The sequence below is a fragment of the Myotis yumanensis genome, unplaced genomic scaffold (assembly GCF_028538775.1).
Source record: "Myotis yumanensis isolate MYYU_CA2020_CCGP unplaced genomic scaffold, mMyoYum1.0.hap1 SCAF_20, whole genome shotgun sequence".
In the NCBI taxonomy this organism is placed as follows: Eukaryota; Metazoa; Chordata; class Mammalia; order Chiroptera; family Vespertilionidae; genus Myotis; species Myotis yumanensis.
In genome coordinates, this window is record NW_027223771.1 from 14099235 (window position 1) to 14120463 (window position 21229).

The 21229-nt window shown below is 47.5% G+C and overlaps 1 protein-coding gene across 1 annotated transcript; it reads left to right on the forward strand.

Annotated features, from left to right (window-relative positions):
• The first annotated feature begins 10164 nt into the window (after positions 1-10164).
• LOC138998459 (zinc finger protein 416-like) lies at positions 10165-19905 on the forward strand. Its single transcript, XM_070400582.1, has 3 exons — positions 10165-10406; positions 13182-13305; positions 15068-19905. The coding sequence occupies exons 2-3, from the start codon at positions 13185-13187 to the stop codon at positions 16321-16323; spliced, it is 1377 nt and encodes a 458-aa protein (XP_070256683.1). The 5' UTR covers positions 10165-10406; positions 13182-13184; the 3' UTR covers positions 16324-19905.
• The last annotated feature ends 1324 nt before the right edge of the window (positions 19906-21229 follow it).

Genomic DNA, 21229 nt, shown 5'->3' on the forward strand with positions numbered 1-21229 from the left:
GGCCATATCACTAAATAAATCAGGGTCAGTTTTCTCATCTTGTGGAAAGGGAGATAAAGTTATGATAGTTTATCTCCCTTTCCACAGGTTTCCTGCCGGTTTGTGTCTCTGCTGCAGCCCCAGTGGCCCCAGTGCCTCTGCGGCCTTGGGGTTAGGGGCTGCTGGGTGCCTGGCCCAGCTGCAGGCTTGTGTCTCTGCTCCTCTGGCCCCAGCGTCCCCAGCAGTCCCAGGGGCCCCAGAGCCTCCTTGGCCACGGGGCTTGGGGCTGCTGGGTGCCGGCCCCCCTGTGGGCTGTGTCTCTGCTCCCGCAACCCCAGTGCCGAGGCAGGACTTGGGGCTGCTGGGTGCCGGCCCCCCTGCAGGCTGTGTCTCTGCTCCTCCATCCCCGCGGCAGCGCTGACCAAGCAGGCCCAGAGGCCCTCCACCAGCGGGTTGGGGCAGAATGCCTGCGTCATCACCAGGCTTCACTCTGCCACTGGGAGCCTACGTATGCAAATTAGCCACCATCTTTGTTGGCGGTTAATTTGCATATTGTGCTGATTAGCCGATGGGAAGTGTAGCGAAGTTACGGTTAATTTCCATGTTTCTCTATTATTAGATAGGATAAAGCACCATCCTCACCCCCTCTTCCCTGCAATTGTGGAGATTGCATGGGTTTTCCAGAAAATGGTGCTGTGTATTTTCAATGCTGAGAACATTCTGCAATCCAAGCGTTTCCAGCAGGAGAGGGTTGATCTCAACATGATACCCCATTGGGGGATGCATTCTAGTTGGTGTGCCCACCTGGCTAATTCTGGCCTGTGCAGAGCAGTCCCCTTCTCCTGTAGTGAGTTGATGGACCCTGGACTCAGGGTGATAGTGTGATGCTGGGGTGTGTGGTTGATGGAGCTGAGAGGTTGGGGGCCTCACACAGGTTGGTGAGGGTGTTTACTGTCAGTACATGGGACAGGGTCCTTGAGTGGGAGGGCTGAGGGGAGGCTATAGTGATGAGAACTTGAGTCAGGCTGGATGGAGGGGCCACAGCCAAGGGCAGGCACAGCTGAGACCTGTAAAGACCAAGGGTGTAGATACTGTTGACCTCAAATGTTCCAGAGTCTGGAGGTACAGAGTCCCCTGCCCTTGGGACCTGGTGTTCTAGTGAAGGACACCCCACAACCAAGGGGGAAGGGTAGCTGTGACAGGTGATAGGAGGTCAGGGGGAAAGTGAGGCCAGGGGTCTCTCTGTGGAAGTCTGGGACGGGTGACAGGCTCCAGATGGCAGCATGGGGGGAGCATGCCCTGAGCATTCGGGAGGTCACCTTGGCTGGTTTTGGACAACCAGGATCAGAAAGTAGGGTCATGGCTGGGTGGTGGGCTCTGTGAAAGGACTTGACCTTCTCCTCAGGAGGCCTCACAGTTTGCCTTGAGCTCCAGGCTGCCTTTGCAAGAGGTGATGTGGAGAACCTTCAGCAAAATCACTGCCCAGAGGGAAACTGACTGCAAACAAAGGGCCCAGTGGTTTAAATATTTTTGTTTATTTATGATTAAAAGTGTATCTGTAAGGTACTTCAGTATTATCACCAAAAGGAAAATGACTAATACAGACATTTACAAGAGGATAGTAATGATGGTAAACTTCCACAGAACTGCAAAAATCTTGCAGGCACTAGCTGGTGTGGCTCAATGGATAGAGCGTCAGCCTGCAGACTGAAGGGACCCTGGTTTGATTCCAGTCAAGGGCACATGCCTGGGTTGCAGCTTGATCCCCAGTTGGGGGCACACAGAAGGCAGCCAATCAATGATTGTCTCTTATCATTGATGTTTCTCTCTCTCCCTCCCTTCCTCTCTGAAATCAGTAAAAATATATTTTTAAAAACTCTTGCCAAACGTCACAATAATGCGACAGAATATGCAATAGATGAAATATTTGAGATAATGAGGAGCCTTAGACGTTTGCAATACATCTGTCTCCAAAGACCATCTTTACAAATCCTACATCAGTCTCCACGTGGGCTCTAAGGGAGTCTCTGCTTTAGGAAGGACTGCAAGTTGGCTGACTCATGCTTCCCACTTCCCTGGCTGTGTTTTTGGACATTAGAAATGTGGTTTCCCTAGGGTAGCACAGGTCCTCGTTCACCATAGGCTGTACCCACACCAGTGTCCCAAGCTCTGATGGATCTCTCAGAAACAGCCGCTCCCATGGGAAAGTTAATGTTTACCACTGAAAGACTAACCTATGTTCAAAAAAGAAACAGATGACTTTATTCAGAAATCATCGGATTTTAGTGCTTAAGTAAATGCAAGGTGGGGATCATGACTATGACACTGAGTGTGGGGTTTTCTGAGATCTGTACTTTTGATTCTCTTAGTCTGTTTTGGGAAAGAAGACAGACTTCAGAGTTCAGAGTATTCCGATAACTGTTCTAGAGCGATGGCTCTAGAGCAGCCGTGGGCAAACTACGGCCCGCGGGCCGAATCCGGCCCATTTGAAATGAATAAAACTAAAAAAAAAAAAAGACCGTACCCTTTTATGTAATGATGTTTACTTTGAATTTATATTAGTTCACACAAACACTCCATCCATGCTTTTGTTCCAGCCCTCCAGTCCAGTTTAAGAACCCATTGTGGCCCTCGAGTCAAAAAGTTTGCCCACCCCTGCTCTAGAGTTAACAGTATGTTCTTGAAAACTCAAAGTCTTAATTTGAAAAAAATTAAAAAATAATAGTAAAATAAAAGCCGGTTAAAAAGAAAGTACATAGAGGGAGACCAAGATGGTGGCGTAGGTAAACACCGGAGACCGCTGCCGCAAACAACCATTTCAAAAATACAACTAAAAGACTGAACGGACATCACCCAGAACCACAGGAAGGCTGGCTGAAGAGAGACTCTACAACTAGAAGGAAAGAGAACAGCAAATCGAGGCTCAGAGGCGGCGCAGTGTGGAAAATACAAAGGTACCGAGGTGCGCGCGCAAAGCGGGCTGGTGGCTGAGGGCGCGGTTGTCGTTTTCGGTCGGGAGTGAGTCTCAGACTCTGGGCTCCAGATCCGGGCGAGTCTCTAGGGACCCAGACTCAAACGGGAGAAGCGGGATTATCCGGCATCAGTTGGAACCTGAGGGCAGCTTTCTCTCCGAGGTTTGCAGCGGCTGCCGGGGTTCTGAGAAGCAGAGCCTCTGGGAACGGGACTGAGCGTGGCCATAACTGCTCCCTCCGCCCGCCCTGTTGATCCCGCCCCGCCCAAAGCCTGCGCACAGCCATTTGCCGATCGCCTCAGGCAAAGGCTGGATTAGCACCTCCCCAGAAGGCAGACGTTTTCCATACAGCTGATTCCTATAGCCAGTCGGCCTGGGGGTCAAATCCCTCTAGTGTTAACTACAACAATTAAGGCTTGGCTAGAACAAGACTGCGCACAGAGACCACAAGGGGGTGCACCAAGAAAGCATAAAAGATGCGGAGACAAAAAAACATGACAGAAATGGAGGATATGGAGCTAAGAATCGCAATTTTGAGGGCTTGCCATAAATTTGTGCAGAGCCTCACGAAAACTAATGAGACCCTCGATGCTACGATAAAGAAATTAGAAAGTAAGCATACACGGACTGAAATAAAGAATATTATACCCAATAGCAGACCAGAGGAGTACAATAATCAAACCAAAGATTCGACAAAAAACACCCAATTGGAAAAGCAAAATGAAAAAAGAATCCGAAAGTGTGAAGATAGTGTAAGGAGCCTCTGGGACAGCTTTAAGCGGTCTAATATCAGAGTCATTGGAGTGCCAGAAGATGAGAGACAGCAAGATATTGAAAACCTATTTCAAGAAATAATGGCAGAAAACTTCCCCCACCTGGTGAAAGAAATGGACTTACAGGTCCAAGAAGCGCAGAGAACCCCAAACAAAAGGATTCCAAAGAGGACCACACCAAGACACATCATCATTAAAATGCCAAGAGCAAAAGACAAAGAGAAAATCTTAAAAGCAGCAAGAGAAAGAGGCTCAATTACCTACAAGGGAATACCCATACGACTGTCAGCTGATTTCTCAACAGAAACTTTGCAGGCCAGAAGGGAATGGCAAGAAATATTCAAAGTGCTGAATACCAAGAACCTACAACCAAGATTACTTTATCCAGCAAAGCTATCATTCAGAATTGAAGGTCAGATAAAGAGCTTCACAGATAAGGAAAAGCTAAAGGAGTTCATCACCGCCAAACCAGTATTATATGAAATGCTGAAAGGTATCCTTTAAGAAGAGGAAGAAGAAGAAAAAGGTAAAGATACAAACTATGAACAACAAACATGCATCTATCAACAAATGAATCTAAGAATCAAGTGAATAAATAACCTGATGTACAGAATGAACTGGTGATTATAATAGAATCAGGGACATAGAAAGGGAATAGACTGACTATTCTTGGGGGAAAAAGGGGTGTGGGAGATGCGGGAAGTGACTGGACAAAAATCATGCACCTATGGATGAACACAGTGGGTGGGGAGTGAGGGTGGAGGGTGGGGTGGGAGCTGGAAGGAGGGGAGTTATGGGGGGAAAAAAGAGGAACAAATGTAATAATCTGAACAATAAAGATTTAATTTAAAAAAAAAAAAAGAAAGAAAGTACATAGGAAATCGGTAAGGATACAGAATATCTGAACAACACTACCAACCACTTTAATCTGATATTTATAGAACAAGCATCCACCCAGCACAGCCTGCAGTACCTCCCTTCTCCCCCCAGTCCTGTCAATCAACAAGACAGCCAGTGTCCCTGGGAGGCAACAACTGTCCTCCAGGCCCTGCAGAGGCTGAGAACTGCTGGTCTGAGCCACAGCTTAGTGAGGGAACTGGTCACCTAGGAGTCACTGATCAATGACCAGGACACGGCTGTGATCCTGGACACTCCCTCTGGCAGGCAGGGTGCCATGGGGGCATGCGCTCTAGAGGGCCTACCTATGCGGCCCTGTAAGCCCTGAGGGCGTGTACGATATTGAGCAGCTGCTCGAGGTCTCCCTCCAGCTCTTCATTGAGGGTCTCCAAGTGCTGGCTGCTGGCCTTTTCCTGCTGCAGTCAGGTCTCCAACTCTTCCATCTGCTGAGCCAGCGACCCAGCCAACACAGTCAAGTCCCAAAGTGAACTTGGCTTTAAAGCAAACCCCACAGCTGTCACTCCATGGGCCACCTGGTCACCGGCTTGCCTGTGTATTCTGGACACCGCCAACCATTACCTGCTTCCAGAGCTGCTGGTTCTCCTCCCACAGCTCTGTTTATTTGATGTTGCTTTCCTGCAGGGTCAGGGAGGCACCCCGTAGCTCCTGGACTGTGCCCTGGAGGGTCTGGTTTCCTCCCTCCAATGCCAGGATCCGCCTGGAGGCTAAAGAGCAAAGTGGAGTCACAGCCCAGATTACAGGGCCTCTGCTTTCCCTCTCTGCCCCCGTTCTGAGATGGCCATCCACCTGAACCCTATGTCTGAGGGGCTGGGGATGGGCAGCTGAGTGCCCTCCCTTTTTCCCAGGGTGCTGACTGACTATTCAAGGATTTCAGAGACTTACAGAGATGGCAAAGTGATGGCATGGTCTGTGCCAGCCCTCAGAGTGGGGGAGGGTGGTGTCCATGGGGCTCAGCTGGGGGTGTGGCAGGCATGATCATTGACCAGTATGTCTGCGGGTGGAGAGGCTCTGAGGGCGTGTGCCCAGTTCTGCCATCCCCAGGCAAGGTCCTTCGGGTGGAGATTTCATTTTGCAGTTTCACAATTGCATTAAAGAAAGAATGAGACAGGAGATCTAAATTGCTTGAAAAAGTCTAAATGAGATAAAAACATAAGGTAAACACAGAAAAGAACAGATTTTCTCCCTTGGTTTTAAGAAGCTTGAACGCAGAACAGAAAGGGGAGCACATACCCGAAATGAATGGGAGTTCCCGGCCCTTTTCTGCCACCAGCATGGGTGTGGCTGTAGGTAAATGAATGTGTGAGGGGTCAGGTGTTCCCTCACCTGTCCCTCCAAGGCCACATCCTCAGCCTTGGGAGCCTCCTCACAGTGCACTGCTCCTAGCGCTGCACCCCACCTGCTTCCTATTCACCCCCTCGGGGCTGGAAGGACCTAGAGGGGACACCGGCTTTCACCAAAGCATGTCACGCTGGACCTCATCACCCACCAAGGACAGCGGCACAGACCCAGAAGCAGGAATTGAAGACCTGGAGCAACAGGGAGCTCAGGAGGGGAGCAAACAAACTGTCTTGGCCCCAACTCCAGCTCAGCGCTCACCACAAACACACACAAACACACACACACACACACACACACACACACGCATGCTTCACAACACATGAAAACACGCCAAAGGCTGCGTCCTGACAAGGCTATAAAGGACACTAACCGCCTACAACTCCACTAAGTCACAACCTGTGCTCATTCAAATGGTACCTTTGTAGCCTTCACTTTCAAAATAATACTTTTCAAAATTAGGGTGACCCTGATCAGCGAGGCTCAGTGGTTGAGCATTGACCCATGAGTCAGGAAGTCATGGTGCAATGCCCAGGTTGCAGGCTTTATCCCTAGTAGGGGGAATACAGGAGGCAGCCAATCAATGATTCTCATCACTGATGCTTCTCTCTCTGTCCCTCCCTCTTCCTCTCTGAAATCAATAAAAATATATATTTGGAGAAAATTGGGGTGAAATATATACAACACAGAGTTCACCGTTTTAACGATTTTCCAGCTTACAGTTCTATGGCATTTGATACATTCCCACTGACCTGCACTCACCACCACCCACCTCCTGACTCTCAATACCTCACACCAGGGCGCTGCACTCCTGGGAAGTAAGGGTGAGGGACCTCCAAGGGCAGCAGCGGACCCGATGACCAGCCTCTTTACCCTAAAGGCCAGCACCCCACAGGCTCTCATGATGGTACAACCATTTATGGAGAAAACAGCCAATGGTTCTCTCCTGGGTGCTATGCTTACGAGCACCCCCAGAGCCAGAGCAATGAATGTTTTTAATCGACCAGGGCGCGAGGACAGCCATCCTATGCTGGCACCCTGTGGGCCAGGCTGGCGTAGAGCTTCATTGTCTCCTCTCATGAGACACGCACAGCAATCCTGTGAGGCAGCTTCATTGCCCCCATTTTGCAAATAAGAAAACTGAGTTTGTTTTTTTAAAAAATATATTTTATTGATTTTTTTTACAGAGAGGAAGGGAGAGGGATAGAGAGTTAGAAACATCGATCAGCTGCCTCCTGTACACTCCCTACTGGGGATGTGCCTGCAACCAAGGTACATGCCCTTGACTGGAATTGAACCTGGAACCCTTGAGTCCACAGGCTGACACTCTATCCACTGAGCCAAACCGGTTACAGCAAGAAAACTGAGTTTTAAAAGAGGCCACCTGGCCAGCAGGTGGAGGAACTAGACTCAAAGCCGAGTCTTTATAAATCAAGAACCCACCACACCATCCACGCAAAAGTTCCTCCACACTTTGTTCCTGGGCTGCCAGCTAAGCACCAGGCGTGGGAACACCAAGAAGTCCCGTGCACTGGCCTGCAAGGGCTCACAAACTACATGGAGTGTCCGCATCAGGGGGGCTTTCCAACCCCACCAGCCACCCTGGTCTCTGACAAACATTTAGTCTGAGAGGGTCCCTGCCACCAGCATCAGGGGGCAGTGTCCTGCCCATGACCCTAAACTCCCAGATCAGGGATTCCCGTTTTACCCATCCCGAGCCCCAGGAGTGCCAGGACACCCAACCACAGAAAGAACTAATTTCTCACCCAGATTCACAGTTCAATGAACTGACTAGGTTTGAAGCTGATGGGATCCCTTGAAGAGAAGAAATATCCAGCTGCTTTCAACAGCCTCTCCATGATGCTTAGGAATGTTGGTCAGAATTGGAAAATGCAGCCCCTCCCCAAACCAGCCCAAAGCCCTCCTGTGCTCTGCAGAGTCCTAAGAACACCTTCCCTGCACTCTCAGGTGCACGCCTGCTGGTGCTGAGCACAGGGTCTGGCTTCCTGTTTGCTGGGTGCCCAGGCTCCCCTGCTGCACCACCTGCCACTCCACCCACATTCCCCTGGCCAACTGCACACCTTGACTGGGTGCTAGGAGGGTCCCAAACATGAGAGGGAGAGGAAGAGGCCCCAAAAGCAGACAGTTAGCAAACCCTTCCCAGGGAGACAGAGAGCAGACTCCACCCATCTGGCCGATTATGACAGGAATGGAGGAAATCATGCCCAGGCTACTGTTATAATGGAGGTCAGTGACCACTGGGGAAGGCTCCTGCCATGCAGAGCTTTCAATCCCCTGTGGAAGGATCTAAGGCATCCTCTGGGTGCCAGCGTGCTGTCATCTGGAAGCTCCTGGGACTGTCCACACGGGAGCTGAGAAATATGGCAACACTTACTTTGTGGTTCATGTCCTGACTTCCAGGCTGCCAGACCATTCATGTTCTGTGTGGAAAGAATGGCAATGGAACAGTTCCAAATGGCCCCTGAATAAAACCCTATTGACCTGGGTGAGGATGGGCTGACCCAGGAGATTCAGAGCCCAGGGCTGAGCTCCCTGGGTGAGGGAGAAACCGTAGCCAGGCTGGCTCCCTGGTGCCAGGGGCTGCTGCCTACCTTCTCACAGCTGCTCCAGCTCCCAGCTCAGGTGGGCGGGCTGGTTCATTCTCTGGACCTGTGAAACCTCAAGGGCCATTTTCTCCCCCAGCAGCTCCTCCAGGTACTTCTGGGAGGTGTCCAAGTTCCTAGTACAGGAAGAGGGGAGGGAGAGGATGTGTACTGGGGCACCCTCTGGGCAGGCCCCACCCCCATGCATGTACCCTCATTCCCCCGGATGAAGGGCCCCCATGCACTGCTCACTTCCAAAAACATAGCTGCACAGAAGTGACTCCAACAAAGGGCCCAGCTGTGAGACCTATAGCCACTAAAAGACATGCTGACCCAGTGGCCTAGGTGATGAAGACACCTGAGGACTCTGGAGTCTGAGCAAAGTGAGGCACAGCACAGGGATGTAAAGCAAGTGATGGGATGCCCAGCAGCTCTGTGGCCCCTCAGCAGGTTTAACATGTCTTGGAAAGGCCGTAGGGACTCCCACATCGCAGCTCAACTCACACCATAAACACCAGCAGAGACCCTTTTTGCAACAGACACCCACCTATATGCATCCTTAGAGAAAAGCAACACAACATTGAGGCCTATCTTTTTCTAATATATACATATATATATATATATTTTTTTTTCTTTCTCTCAGAGTAGAAGGAAGAGGGAGAGATAGAAACATCAATGAGAAAGAATCATGGATTGGCTGCCTCCCACAGGCCACCCCTGGGGATGGAGCCCACAACTTGGGCATCAGCACTGGCCAGGCAGGCCTGTTTGGAGGGTTTTAAGTGGTGCCCACTCAAGCTGCTGAGCTAAGCAAGTGACTCTTAGCTATCAGCAGGTCACTGTATTGGCAGCAGCACCAACCCAGTAGCGGAAAATCAGAGAAGTACACAACATAAACCTAAAACTGCCCCCATCTGTTGTACACGTGGTGTGAGAGTGTCTGATGGTACAGCCTCGCCTGGTGGGAGGAGTGCACCTGCTGACAGGTGTGCAACTTGGCTGAGCCCAATTTCTTAACAAGAAAGGGGTGTGTCTGAGAGTCTGTACTGGGTTTGAGAGCTGAGTCTAGGCCTCTCAGTTCCACAGTCGCTACACTGATGTGGCTCCTGGAAATAAATGGCTATTCGGGCCAGCTTTTGTTCAACACACAGTTTCTATATGATTATAAATGAAAATTAACCACTTAGTTTTATTATTGTCTATCCACACTTCTAAAATTATTTTGTTCCCATCAACCTAATTACAGAAATTTGATCAGTTCCTCTTAGGTAACAACACATTCATTTTATTTTGTGGAGTCTCATCTAGAGAGCTCAGATCAGGAATTCTCCCGACCCCTCACCCTGGGAGGTCTGTCAGTCTGTCCCAGTGAACCAGGCCTCTGGTCCCATTTTCTCCTTCCCCAGCTCCCCTGGCAGCTCTACAACACCTTGTTCTTCAGGATCCTAGGCTGGAAAGCTAGCCCGCTCCTGGCGGTTGACAAAACTACATTACCCAGAAAGCAATGCGAACACGCCGGGCATTTTGGTGCCAGCGCATCCGGTTAGGGCGGAACTTCCGCAGTCTTCTTCCCGGCGGACATTTTTACTTCTTCGCCGGTTATTCACCGGCTCCTGGGTTTCAGCGCACCCATCGGAACAAGGAGGAGACGAGGGAGGCAGCGCCCCGCTGTGCAGGGTGTGTCTGAGCCTGTTGAGTCGCAACCTTCGATATTGGGGCGACAGTGCCTCCTCGACAGAGTCCACTCAGCGTCACCCCATTGAACCCTCCAGCCTCTGTTCCCGGCGCCGCTCGGGTCCCGCAGCCCAGGGCTCAGCGTCCAGCACAGTGAGTCCTCGTGGGGGACCCGGGGTGAGAGGGGGAGGAGGGCGACGGGCTGCGGGACAGCCAGGGGAGGCCGTGGGGGGACTGAGCCGGGAGGTGGGGACACCCAGGCCTGGTTTGTGTCTAAAGGCGACAAAGAGGGTGAGAGCCGGTTCCCGGGAGGAGTTTTACTTTCATGCTCAGGGCGACGGGGCTGCGGGTGGTTGTGAACAGCAGAGGGATGAGGCCTGAGATGCGGATCTAAACGTTCCCCAAACGCCCAGAGGAGGAGCCGCCTCCAGGAGAGAGGGCGGCAGCTGTGAACACAGCGACCCAGCAGGAGGCGCCCTGAGGGAGGGACATCTCCCTGGCGCTGGACCTCGGGCCTGAGCCCCTGGGTCCTGGGGTGGGTGCCAGGCCCTCGGCAGCCCTTTAGTTCCCACAGGTTCCTGCAGGTGAGAGCCGCTGAGCGGGCTGGGCTGTGGGGGTGTCAGGGCCTCACACTATCGTGGCCTCTGAGACAGTGGGGTCCTGGGGCTGTCCAGCGCCTCTTCTCAGGGGACCTTGGACTTGGGGACCTTGAAGAGACACCAAGCCCAGAATCCTAAGTCCAGGTCAAGGGTCAGATGAGGGGCACCTGATTTTGGCAGCCAGTGGAATTGTGTGTGACAGGTCCCTTCCATGCATGGGTTCCAGGATATGCAAAGGCTTGAAGTGAAGACTAAGCTGATTCAGGGATGAGCAGGTGTCCATTTTTAAAAAGAGGAACTGGAATCAGTAGGACTGGAATCAAGTCCAGAGGAGCTTTGTGACCACTTGGGTTTCTGTTCTGCTGGTGATGGGGTCATTGGGGTAATTGGAGCAGTAGAGCAGGTGATCTGACCCAGGTTTCATTAGACTCCCTGTGACTGCAGCATGATGCACAGTATAGGTGTGAGGACGGTAGGAAGCCGAGGATGGAAGCTGCTGTGATAGTGTTGGTGAGCGTGAAGGTAACTGGAGCACAATGGTGGTTTTGGATGTGGAAGAAGCAGTTGCATTTTGGTTCAGTGATTTAGGTGTGGCCACAAAGATTTTCTAATTTTGCGGATTGGAGAGAGAGGTAAGAATCAGAGATGATGTAAAGGTTTGGATTTAGCACCTGAAGGTATGAAAGCACCATCAACTGAGATGGAGAAAGTCATAGTGGGAAAAGTAATGTTCATGAGAAATATAAAATCTTTTATTTTTTCTTATTAGGATATGAGAATTTTCAGAGACCAGTTCATGACCATCTGGAACTCTGAGTAGTAGTTCAAGATGAAGACTACTTAAAAAAATAGTAAAAGAGTATGGACCAGGGAGGATTTGTAGATCACCTTTTTTTTTTTTTCTTTTTTTTGTTGGAGGTGGAAGAGTAATTCAAAAAAGGTGAGACTGTGGCTGGTGCATATTTACTTCTTAAACACTCATCAGGATTTCTTGTGACCCTTTGTGTGGCTTGGTTTATTGCATCCAGTTTGGTTGATTTGCTGATGGGCATAGGTGGGCATCGGTGAGAATCACTGGGCATGGGGTAGAGGAACATAGGCAGTGGGACTTGAATACTGAAGGCTGTGAGTGGAGAAAGGACATCAAGTGCAGCACCAGTAGAATTGGGCTCTGGATAACTGAGATCTGATGTGGTTCTCAATAGGTGAGGTTGAAGGAAAAAACAAGTTGGGAGGGAGGCCTAATACCTTAACTGAAGGCTGTGTCTTGGGTGTGGGCATTCAGAGTCAGGTTAGTACATGATACTGTTTGAACTTGCCATGCAACTCTGGAACACACATGCTGAGTAATGACTAAGACCAAGGAGATGTCTATGGGAGCTGGGGATATGGGAGTGCAGGTGTGAGAGAGGTGTGGGAGAAGGAGTGATGTGCTTTTGGAGAGCAAATGTGAATTGATGGCCACAGATCCCTTATATTGACATAGAGGGAATGAAGGTTGAGTCCACTTCTGGTGATAACTGGATGACACAACATGGGCAATTTTAGGGTAACTCCTGAAAAGACAGGTGTTGTGGCGCTACATGCCAGGTCCAGTATTTAGGTGTCATATAGGTGCACATCTGCCTGTTGTTGTTGGGCTGATACTATGATCAATAGGAATGGGATAGCATACATCAGTGTCACCTGGGCCTGAATATCTCTACTGACATGGGGAAGGGAGAAGGGTAAGAGAGGAATACATTACAGAGGAGATGAGTTAGAATGTTGAAAAGAAGGTGGTTAGAAAACATCCCCTCCTCTTCATGGCATATATGTGTTTTCTTTGAAGTTGTGACTCTGGGAATGAAGCTGTATGAGAGAAGTGGGATAGGAAGAATTATGTGGAACAGGTAGCACAAAGTATTGGCCTCAACACCCTAGGACTGGAATAGAAAGGTTGACGAGTGATGCTTGTTTTTCGGGGTCTTGGAAGGAGAATCTGTTAGACAACAAGGATATTGCCCCACAAGACCGGAATCAAATCACTCACATCTTGCTTTAAGGCCAACATTTATCTGTACCCTATGTTGGTGACACCCATTGCATTGACCCTAAATGTGATGCCCTGAGGTCAGGTATAATCAATCTGGGTATCTGCTCTATTGCTCTAGGATGACACAGTATCAGTAGGAATATAAGAAGCAAGTGACTCTGTTGAATGCAAGACCTGCTATTTTCTGTGATGTGGGAGTAGAGAGAGTAGATGGATATGGAGAGTGAGAAGTATGACGAAAGTAAAGCCTAGGAGAGAAGCTGATCATGGACTGAACTCTCCCTATTATGACAGGATATGGACTTTGAGGACGTGGCCATAGCCTTCTCTCAGGAGGAGTGGGGTCTCCTTGATGAGGCTCAGAGACTTCTGTACTGCGATGTGATGCTGGAAGTGTTTGCACTTGTCTCATGTGCAGGTAAGAGCTTCACATTGTCCCAGTGTCCTGAGGTGATGCTTTTTCTTCCTTTATTCTAAAAACATAGCTTTCACTCTCCCACAGCCAGACCTAGCGTTCTGCTAATTTCTGTCCCTGTCTTGTCAAATGTGCTGTGGCTGCTGGTGCTGAGCTGTGTGGACAGCCCTGACCAATGGACTCTAGGAACATCCATGACACACATTACCTCAAAAAGTGCAGAAAGTGTCTGGGAATCGGGAGTATTACAGGCAGCTTAATGGGTCCCCTATTACTCTTCCTCTCCCTGGGAGGGTGACAATACCCACATTCATTCCCTTCTTCCCCCTTTCTCTAGGGTAGTGGTCGGTAAACCGCGGCTCGGGAGACACATGTGGCTCTTTGGCCCCTTGAGTATGTCTCTTCCACAAAATACCACGTGCAGGCGCGCATGTACAGTGCGATTGAAACTTCGTGGCCCATGCGCGGAAGTCAGTATTTTGTGGAAGAGCTACACTCAAGGGGCCAAAGATCCGCATGTGGCTCGCAAGCCGCAGTTTGCCGACCACTGCTCTAGGGAAAGGTGCTTTATGACAGCCTGTGCCAAGTTATGTTCTTCACTTACATAAACCATAGGCTATACTTGTTAGACCCTTCTTCAATTGTTGTTTGTAATATTACCTTTGCTGAGTACTATTGTGGGCCTAATTGCTCTGGGACAGAGCTGGCTGCTCTCCTCCGTTGTCTTTCATTAATATGTGGAATTTTTAGGGTTTATGCATCAGTAGAGTAGAAGATTCAGGGAAAATCTGGTTTCCTCACAGGGTGAACATGCAAGATGCTCTCAGAGGAGATCTGGCCATGCTAAGTGACAACTGGGGGGAAGGTATGACATACTGGTGATGGTCAGATGATACCAGGAACCAGCTAATTTATATTTTTATTTTTTACTTTTTAAATACATTTTTATTGATTTCAGAGTGGAAGGAAGAGAGAGAGAGAGATGGAAACATCCATGATGAGAGAGGATCGTGGATCGGCTGCCTCCTGCAAGTCCCCCACTGGGGATTGAGCCCACAACCCGGGCATGTGCCTTGACCAGAATCAAACCTGGGAACTTTCAGTGCACAGGCCGAAGCTCTGTCTCCTGAGCAAAACCAGCTAGGGCAGGAACCAGCTAATTTTCAGCAGTGTTTAGGGGCAGGTGCCATTGGCTACACCCCATTTCTGCCTTCTCTCCCCATAGTTGACACTTTCCTGACTTGCATTTCATCTGTGACTTCCTGGTGTTGTTACTGTCACCTTTGTCATTTTTTTGCATCACCTGTCCCTCTGCACTGCTCCCTGTGCCATATTCTCCTACATTGACCTGCACATGTGTTATGAGATGCCCCTACCTGCTTACGTATTCCTCGAACACCTACTAGTCTTTTATTAAATTTCACTTGGAATAAGACATAACCAACCTTCTGCACAGCTTGCCCCTGTCATCAGCAGACCAGCCCTGCTGAGCAGAAGAATGAGCTTGCAGAAGAATGAGCTTGGGATGCATCTTCTCTTCCACGTGGTCTTGCCATGTGTGTGCCAAGTTTCTGGTGAGGCCTTCACTGATATTTGACCTTCAGAGGCCCAGACCTTCCCAGAAGCTTCTTATATCCTTCCTGCATATCTCTTATTTTCAGACAATTGCATAGAACCGATGTATTATGTGCAAAACACTTTAGCAATGGGATTTCCCCTGTCACCACAGTCAACATTCAGTTCCTCCTCAATTCTCTCGTTTCAGATTGTTGGCATAAAATGGATGATGAGGGGGTCGGTCCGGTACCTTTCGTATCTATACAAGGAGAGTCACAGGTCAGAGCTTCTAAGACAGCTCCAGCAACCCACAGGACCCATCTGTGTAAGCGGTGTTTCTCATTGTTCAAAGACATTCTGCACCTGACTGAGTCCCAAGCAGCAGACTTTGAGCAGAAAGCCTTCTTCAGTGATGCTTGTGTGAGAGACTTCTGTTTCAGTGCAAACCCTCACCAGCAACAGAGGGATGGCAGTGGAGAGAAGCCCTGGAAAGAAGACATGGACAGGGCCTCCTTTGTGACCAGGTGCAGCTTCTATTTATCTTGGGTGCCTTCAACTAGTAGGAAGGTTGGGAAAGTCTTCCCAGTCACTTCAGGGCTTCCCCAGCACCAAGCCCCTCTAAACACTGAAAAGCCACACAGTGGAAGTGAGATTTCACAGGAGTATCTTGGTGGAAAAAGTTTTCAGCAGACTTGCAACTGTGAGAAATTTGGCAGCCACAAGCAGAAAGTTGTTCAGCATCAGGGTGCCTGCTCTGGAGAAGTGAAATATGAGTGTGACAAATGTGGGAAAGTTTTTAAACGAATCTTTCACCTCGTTCGACATGGAAGAATCCACACTAGGGAAAAGCCCTATGAGTGTACTGATTGTGGGAAGTCCTTTGGACAAAGGTCCGACCTCATTTCACACCACAGAGTTCACACTGGAGAAAAACCCTATGAGTGTAGTGATTGCAGAAAGTCCTTTAGGCAAAGCTCTCAGCTCACTGAGCACCACCGTGTTCACACTGGAGAAAAACCCTATGAGTGTACTGATTGTGGGAAATCTTTTAGGAGAAATAGTAAGCTGCTTAACCACAAGAGAATTCACACAGGAGAAAAGCCCTATGAGTGTACTGATTGTGGGAAATCTTTTAGGAGCAGCAATACGCTCGTTAACCACAAGAGAATTCACACTGGAGAAAAACCCTATGAGTGTACTGATTGTGGTAAGTCTTTCAGGACAAGCAGTGACCTCTCTGAACACAAGAGAATTCACACTGGTGAAAAACCTTTTGAATGTAGTGATTGTGGCAAGTTCTTTAGACTGAAGTCTACCCTTACTCGACACCACAGAGTTCATACTGGAGAAAAGCCTTTTGAGTGCAGTTATTGTGGAAAGTCCTTTAGACATAGACCTACGCTCATGGACCACCACAGAACTCATAATAGAGAAAAGCCCTATGAGTGTACTGATTGTGGGTAGTCCTTTGGACAAAGATCCTACCTCATTTCACGCCACAGAGTTCACACTGGAGAAAACACATATGAGTGTAGTGATTGTGGGAAGTTCTTTAGATGAAAGTCTAACCTTATTCAACACCACATAGTTCATACTGGAGAAAAGCCGTAGGAGTGTAGTGATTGTGGGAAGTTCTTTAGAGAATGAAGTCACACTGAAGAAAGGCCTCATGAGTGTAGTAAATGTAGGAAATGTTTTAGCAGCAAACTTAGCCTTGTTAGACATCTGAGAGTTCACATTGGAGAAAAGGCTTAAATGTGGAGGGCACGTTTTATCTTCCTCTACAACACTGCAGGAGAGTTAAATCCATTTACCTGAGTATAAACCGCTTTTATCTGAACGTACACCATGCGAAATTCCTCATAAGTTTGAGGTACAAAGTGAGGCTTGAAGGAGCTGCATTGCACTTGCTAACTTCTGTGAACTCGTACCTCATTGATGTTACTGCGAGTATTTGTGGATGAAATAATCTCACCACCTGGCTCACCTGAACAGTGTGCATCAGTCACCACCCCTGTGTGCTCAGTGAAGAGGAATTCTGTGTTGTCCCTTGTGCTTGAGAAATTTATGAATACTTTCAGCTCTTGGCTATATCTTCATTCCTTACTCTCTGACTAGAAAATTGACCTGACCCAGGTTTTGTCCAGAGCCCCCAATCTTAACTAAGAAGTGCTGCCTTTCCAGGGACATTGTGGTTCTCACTTTATGCTGTGATGAATTGTTTCAGGTTCCTATTCACCATCCTGCAAACCTCTTGCTGTCCTCTGCTCTGGTTTATGATCTTTTTGTAAAGGGTTTTTTTCTTTTCTACCTTTAATTGTTTTGATTCTTTTAATTCCCCGGAATGATTGAAAAAAAAAAAATAGTCCTCTGTCAGCATGGAGAGGTGAACAGATACGGTGGAGTCCCAGACTTGTGCTATGGAAGGCACAGCATGATTTCAGAACAGCACTCTTTGTCCAATATTGGCTTCTTTTGTGTTGCTGACCAAGGCACTGAGAGAAAGTGTGCATGACTTTGTGGTTCTAATTTGAAGCCTGGTGCCTCTATTATTGGTGATGTCATGGTCACCCAGAAAAGGAGGCCTTTGTTGTGCTTAGTCACTTTTCCCTGTTCTCAGCATTTATTACATAATTCTCAGCAGTGTTTTGGGGGATTCTTACCCATCTACAGTAGAGGAGCCATGTGCCATAATGTACAAAATTTCATAGACTGGTGTCATTTGTTGTAAGACACAGATTTAGATTGAACCACAATTAGACAGGAACACTGTGTTCATAGTGAGTGGGAAACACTGGAGTAAATTAGATGAAAAGTGCCTCTTCTCAACGTTATCCCCAAAAGGTCAGTGGGTTGTGGCTTGTGTGATCTTTGTGTACAGACATTCTCAGGACCTTCATCACTGTCTCCTGTGGCTGAAATAAGTGGCAGAAAAAATAATGTGATAGTTTTTTGGATTCCCTTCGCCCATCTAGGGTGTTCACCTCAGGGTTTGCTCAGCAGGCAACACCTCAAAGCTAGAGGCAGGATAAGCCTGTAATCAGTCCCAGGATGTGTCTTTTGTGATTCCTTTTGATTCCGATGGCAATAGTCTTCACTGCTTGACAATATTTGCTGCCACTGAGACATGGCCAGTCCTCAGGAAATTAGGAAAGAGATGGTAGAGCCCATATAGGATTGCCATTTTAATTTTCTAACAAGATAGGAATATCTAGGTCTTTATTTGAAAGTACTTTAAAGACTTTATTTAGGTATCTTTATAACCGAAATGTAACAAAATGTACTTTTCTCATGTGTACTATTTGGTGAGCTTGGACATATGGATCAAGATGTAAAACCATCACTTGTGAAATAAACTTATCTCTTACCCCCATAGAGGTACAGTGGTTCTCAACCTTCTGACCCTTTAAATACAGTTCCTCATGTTGTGATCCAACCCTAAAATTATTTTCGTTGCTACTTCATAACTATAATGTTGTTACTGTTATGAATCGTAATGTAAATATCTGATATGCAGGATGGTCTTAGACGACCCCCGTGAAAGGGTCGTTCGACCGCCAAAGGGGTCGCGACTCACAGGTTGAGAACTGCTGGGTTAGGGCAAAATAAGTATTTTATATATCTTTAAAATAACTTATTGACTTTTTTTGAAAGGAGGGTGACAGAGAATGAGAAATGGCGATAGGGACCTAACCGGTTTGGCTCAGTGGATAGAGCATCGGCCTGCGGACTCAAGGGTCCCAGGTTCGATTCCGGTCAAGGGCATGTACCTTGGTTGCGGGCACATCCCCAGTAGGGAGTGTGCAGGAGGCAGCTGATCCATTTTTTTATTTTATCAATGTTTCTAACTCTGTACCTCTCCCTTTCTCTCTATAAAAAAGCAATAAAATATATTTTTTTTTTTAAAAAAGAAAGAAATGGCGATATGAAAAAGATGCAGCTAACTGCTGCCTCCCTCATGCCACCTACAGGTCTTCCAGGCAGGAATGGAACCCCAGGCTTTTCAGGGCAAGGGATGGTGCCCAACCAACTGAGGCTCACTGGCAGGGAAGAATATTGCTGTATTACTTATTAATTATTGTATTAATTTCAATACCAACAACTCTACCCCTACTCTTGCCACATCCTGTATATTCTTACTGCCCTTTTATAATCTTGCTTGCTGCCTTTCTTAGCTCTCCATGCAGTCATGCATTTTCCTCCCTTTATAATAGAATAGTTCGTAATTTTCATAATTTTTATTTTATTTTATTGATTTTTTACAGAGAGGAAGGGGTAGGGATAGAGAGTTAGACACATCGATGAGAGAGAAACATCGATCCGCTGCTTTCTGCACACCCTTTATTGGGGATGTGTCTACAACCAAGGTACATGCCCTTGACAGGAATCGAACCTGGGATCCTTTAATCCACAGGCTGACGCTCTACCCACTGAGCCAAACTGGTTAGGGCAATTTTCATAATTTTATAAGCACTAGAAGGTGTGTAGTCTTTAACAAACACTGGTTTCCTCCATGCTACACAGTTTGTGATTCAACAATAATGTTCATGTGGATAGTTAAAGTTTTTTATTTTATTGCTGAGAAGAACTGTGTTCTATGGGTACCACTTTATCTATTGGTCTGTCTATGGTTTTGGTTATTTCCAGGTTTGTGGTATTATAAATAAATCCGCTGAGAATATTTCCTTTAGTTCTCTATATAAATGTTTGTTTTACTTCTCAAACTGTTTTCATGTAGGTGAATGTTTTACATTTAAGATATGCGGAACTGACCCAGCAGAGTCATTCTCTTTGCCTTCCCACTAACCCACAGTATATAAAAATTCTAGTTTTTCTGCTACCCTGCCAGCACATGCAGTGGATAACCTTTTCAAATAGTAGCCCCGGAAATGAATAGAGTGTTAACTCACTTTCCTTTTAATTCCATTTAGCTAAGAAATTTTTATAGTGAGTGTTTTCTCATGGGTTTATTTACACTGCCTATATCTCTTTTGTTAAAATATCAGCTTAAAATCTTTTCTAATTGTTTAAATAAATTTATTATTTTCAGGTAAAGGGGTCCTGTGTAGCATCTAACATGTATGTTTGAATTTCACTCATTCCTCAGTGATTCCATGAATTCTTTGCCATATGCAATCATAGGTTTTGAATATTGGAAGCAAAATTGTTTTCCACACATTAATTTATTTATTCATTCATTTATTTATTTTGTAAAGAGCAGGGTTTTATTCACTTCAACAGGGAAGCAAAAACTACAGCAGAGACATAATTGGTGTATGCACTGACGATATTCATGGTGACCCTAACAGATATCATACTAGTGCAGTAACAGAGATTTGAGCCCAGAATTTACATCCAGATGGGGCCACTACTGGGTCCCTTTCAGCACCTTCCCAGGGTGTACACATTCTAAGCCACATAGTTATGTCTTCCTCATTAATGACACCATTTCTTCAGCATTTACACCAGTGGCCTCCTATACTGGGTGTGAGGTGCTGGGCTGCTGTAGCTCATGCCCAGAGCTGCTTCAGCAGGAAAATCCTGAGCAGATCATGACTCATCTGCAGTCTCTGGTGCCCCAGAGAGATGTGGGGAGCTGTCTCTAGCAGGGATGAGCCAGGGGCCTCCAGACTCTTCTTGCCCATGAAGTGTCCCGTAGTTCAGAGGTAGCTCCACGGGTGCATGTGGATGTTGCCAGCCTGGCTGTGGGGCTCCCTGAGATCCCAGATGAGTGAGGCTGTGCTGTCAGTGAGCAGAGGGAAGAGCAGGACAAAGACAAGCCACTGAGTGCCTCCTGGCGGCAGGGTCATCACTGTGGCCTAGCTGCACCACAGAGCTGCAAGCTTCCACAGTGGCTCCCTATTTATTTATCTTAAAATCTGTTTTTATTGCTTTTAGAGAGAGGAAGGAAGATTAATAAAGAGATAGAAACATCAAAGAGCAAGAGAAACATGACCCATTGGCTGCCTCCAGCACAACACACACTGCAGATCGAGCTCACAACCCTGGCATGTGCCCTGACTGGGTTTAGAACCAACGACCACTTGGTTCCTGTTTTGATGTTCAACAGCTGAGCCACACTGGCTGGGCATGTTCTTCCATAAATTTAATCCTAAAGGCCATTAAATCCCACTTGTAAGATACACTTTTAAGTTAATCTGCATTGCTAACATTCTTCTCCATTCTTTTCTAAGTTTAAGCATTCAATAATACAATAAGTGAAGTCAAGGTATTTGTCAGTTTCCCTGGTGTAAATACTCTCATTGTCAGCTTCAAAGTGCCAACTTTAAGGCACTGAATATGGGCATGATAAGATACTACAGTAGTATATCATGGTGCTTTATTTCCAACACACGGATAGAGTAGAAAC

Coding starts and splice junctions, on each gene's coding strand:
- LOC138998459 (XM_070400582.1), top strand. CDS start 13,185: ATGGACTTTGAGGACGTGGCCATAGCCTTCTCTCAGGAGGAGTGGGGT. Junction 13,306..15,067: donor TGCACTTGTCTCATGTGCAG/GTAAGAGCTTCA, acceptor CTCTCGTTTCAG/ATTGTTGGCATAAAATGGAT.